Source organism: Anopheles cruzii, unplaced genomic scaffold (genome assembly GCF_943734635.1).
Source record: "Anopheles cruzii unplaced genomic scaffold, idAnoCruzAS_RS32_06 scaffold01625_ctg1, whole genome shotgun sequence".
Taxonomy (NCBI): Eukaryota; Metazoa; Arthropoda; class Insecta; order Diptera; family Culicidae; genus Anopheles; species Anopheles cruzii.
In genome coordinates, this window is record NW_026455210.1 from 2,435 (window position 1) to 4,768 (window position 2,334).

Consider the following 2,334-nt stretch of genomic DNA (forward strand, 5'->3'; position numbering starts at 1 on the left):
CTATTTCCACCTCTTGAATGCAGATGAGCCACAAGCAAAATTCGCCACGGACTACGACAAATCGCCCGCCCATTCGAGATCGATTTCAAAACTAGATCTTGGCCAATTCCTCGTAGATTGCCTGTTCGACGATGGACATTCCCGGAAGGTTATCGGCATTTGTACGGTTAAGTAAAGTGCTGCGCTATCACAAACCGTTCAACGCGTTTCTTTTTTGCTAAATAAAGTGCTTCTTTTCCCAAGTAAATACAATCCCCTCTTGAAAGTGCAAGTTTGCTTATCATCAAGCAAGAAGCGGCTTATCATGATGACACAAACCCACTTGTTACGTGCGCCACGCACAGAACGCCACGGCCACTAGGCACCGCAATCTTACAGCGGCTCCCCAGGCGTCACGATGACAGGCCACACCAGGCGATCGCAGGGATCGTGCGGATATGACAGGATCGACCCGGATGACCCCGAGCAGAAGCAAACAGACAGCGAAAGTGAAAGTGCAAAATTAGAAGGAAAAAACAGTGAATGTTTTTTAGCAAAGCAAAGCAAAGCAACAATAAAGAAGTTTTTTAGCAAAGCTTAAAGAACTCACAGTGACCTTCGTTATTTGTACTGACACTAAAAAACATTCACGCTTCACGTATTTACAATTATACGCTTGATTGGTGACTCAATCGAAATATTATCGCCCGAAAATATGTCTAAATCGTCGAAAGATACTCTGTTGCCGGAGCACACGAGCGAATACGGAGCCATCGGCACCGAAGCGGAAACAAAGGAGAGTACCGGCGCGATACCGAAGGCATTAACCTTCAAAGTGCCGACTACCGCCACGCGTTCGGTGCAATCGAAATCAGACCCGGTGCCACAACGTCTCCGCGAACGGAACCCGGTTCGCGAGTGCCGCAAAAAAACCATGGAGTACCATTGTCAGCTGTGCAGCCAACGCGATACGGACGAGATGGTACAGTGCGACGAGTGTGGAAGCTGGTTCCACTTCGCGTGTGTGAAAGTGACCGAGGACGTCGCCGACAGGTCATGGGTATGCGTGGGTTGCAGCAACGAGCAGACCTCAGCCCCGACATCCACGGAACGACGACCGCGCAGTAAGGCAGCCAGCAGTGTCACGTCCAACTCCACGCGGATCGCCATGGAAATTGAAAAGCCCAAAGAGGAGAATCAACTAAAACTAGAACTCCTAATGGAATTTATCGGGAAATTAATAAAGCAAAAATACGAGTTGATGAGGGCTAATGCACTCCCAAGCAAAAACGGATCCACCTCGGGTGACTCGGCAAGGATGAGCAAAATTCAGGACTGGGTGGACAACACGGAACGGCTAGGAGCGCAAGACGACTCTGGTTTAGTGGACGAGATGGTGATGCCGTCATCAAATGACATGAGGCAGCCCAAGGAGAGGCCAACTCCCGAGCATCCACAAACCCAAAGAGCCGGTGCCCAGCCGAACAGCCTCCGCCAGTCTACTCCACTCCAGCGCAGTGCAGCAGTCCCGGAGACCCTCCGCCAGTTAATAACACCACAGCAAACAGCTCCCTCCTTAACAATCCCTCTTCAAACCGTTTTAGGAGAATACCCGGAACAGAGCGGCATCCTAAACAGAAGGCAGATTGCCGCACGTCAGGTGGTGTCGTGGGACCTACCACACTTTAGCGGCAACCTGGAAGAGTGGCCACATTTCTTCGCAACATACCACTCCTCGTCTCAGATGTGCGGCTTCACGCCCGAGGAGAATATGCTGCGTCTGCAGAAATGCCTGAAAGGCAAGGCCTTAGAAGCTGTAAGGTGCAGATTGTTGCACCCATCCAACACCGAAGGGGTGATGTCGACGCTAAAAATGCTGTACGGGAAGCCGGAGGTCATAATCCAATCCATCATTCGGAAAATACGGGCACTACCGCCCCCGAAAAAGGAAAAATTGGATACGTGTTTTAACTTTGCCTTCAACGTGGAGAACCTGATCAGTATTATCCGGGCGTGCTACGTGCCCGAGTCCGCATATAGCACAACGCTGATGTACGAGCTAGTCGACAGGCTGCCGCCAACACTAAAACTGGAGTGGGCGAAATCCTCGCGTGGAAGATCGGTATGGCTAGCGGACTTCAGCGAGTGGCTATACGCAACGGCGGAAGACGCTAGCTCCGTAATGCAGAAAATTGTTTTCTTCGGTGGAACCGGCATGACGGGGCAATGTGCCGTACGGTATGCGCTTAAAAAAGGTAAGCCGAGGCTAGTGCCAGAGTTCACGGCGAGTACCAATTACCAATGCAAAATAACTTCAATTGCAGGCCTCGCTGTGCGGCTACTCGTGCGTAACGA

General features: G+C 51.0%; 1 protein-coding gene across 1 annotated transcript in view; it reads left to right on the forward strand.

Annotated features, from left to right (window-relative positions):
- LOC128276578 (uncharacterized) overlaps positions 1-236 on the forward strand; it is a 509-nt gene extending 273 nt beyond the window's left edge. Inside the window, exon 2 of the mRNA XM_053015035.1 lies at positions 24-236. Coding sequence (XP_052870995.1) covers positions 24-175 — 152 coding nt within the window. The 3' untranslated portion in view covers positions 176-236. The remainder of the gene's footprint in view (positions 1-23) is intronic.
- The last annotated feature ends 2,098 nt before the right edge of the window (positions 237-2,334 follow it).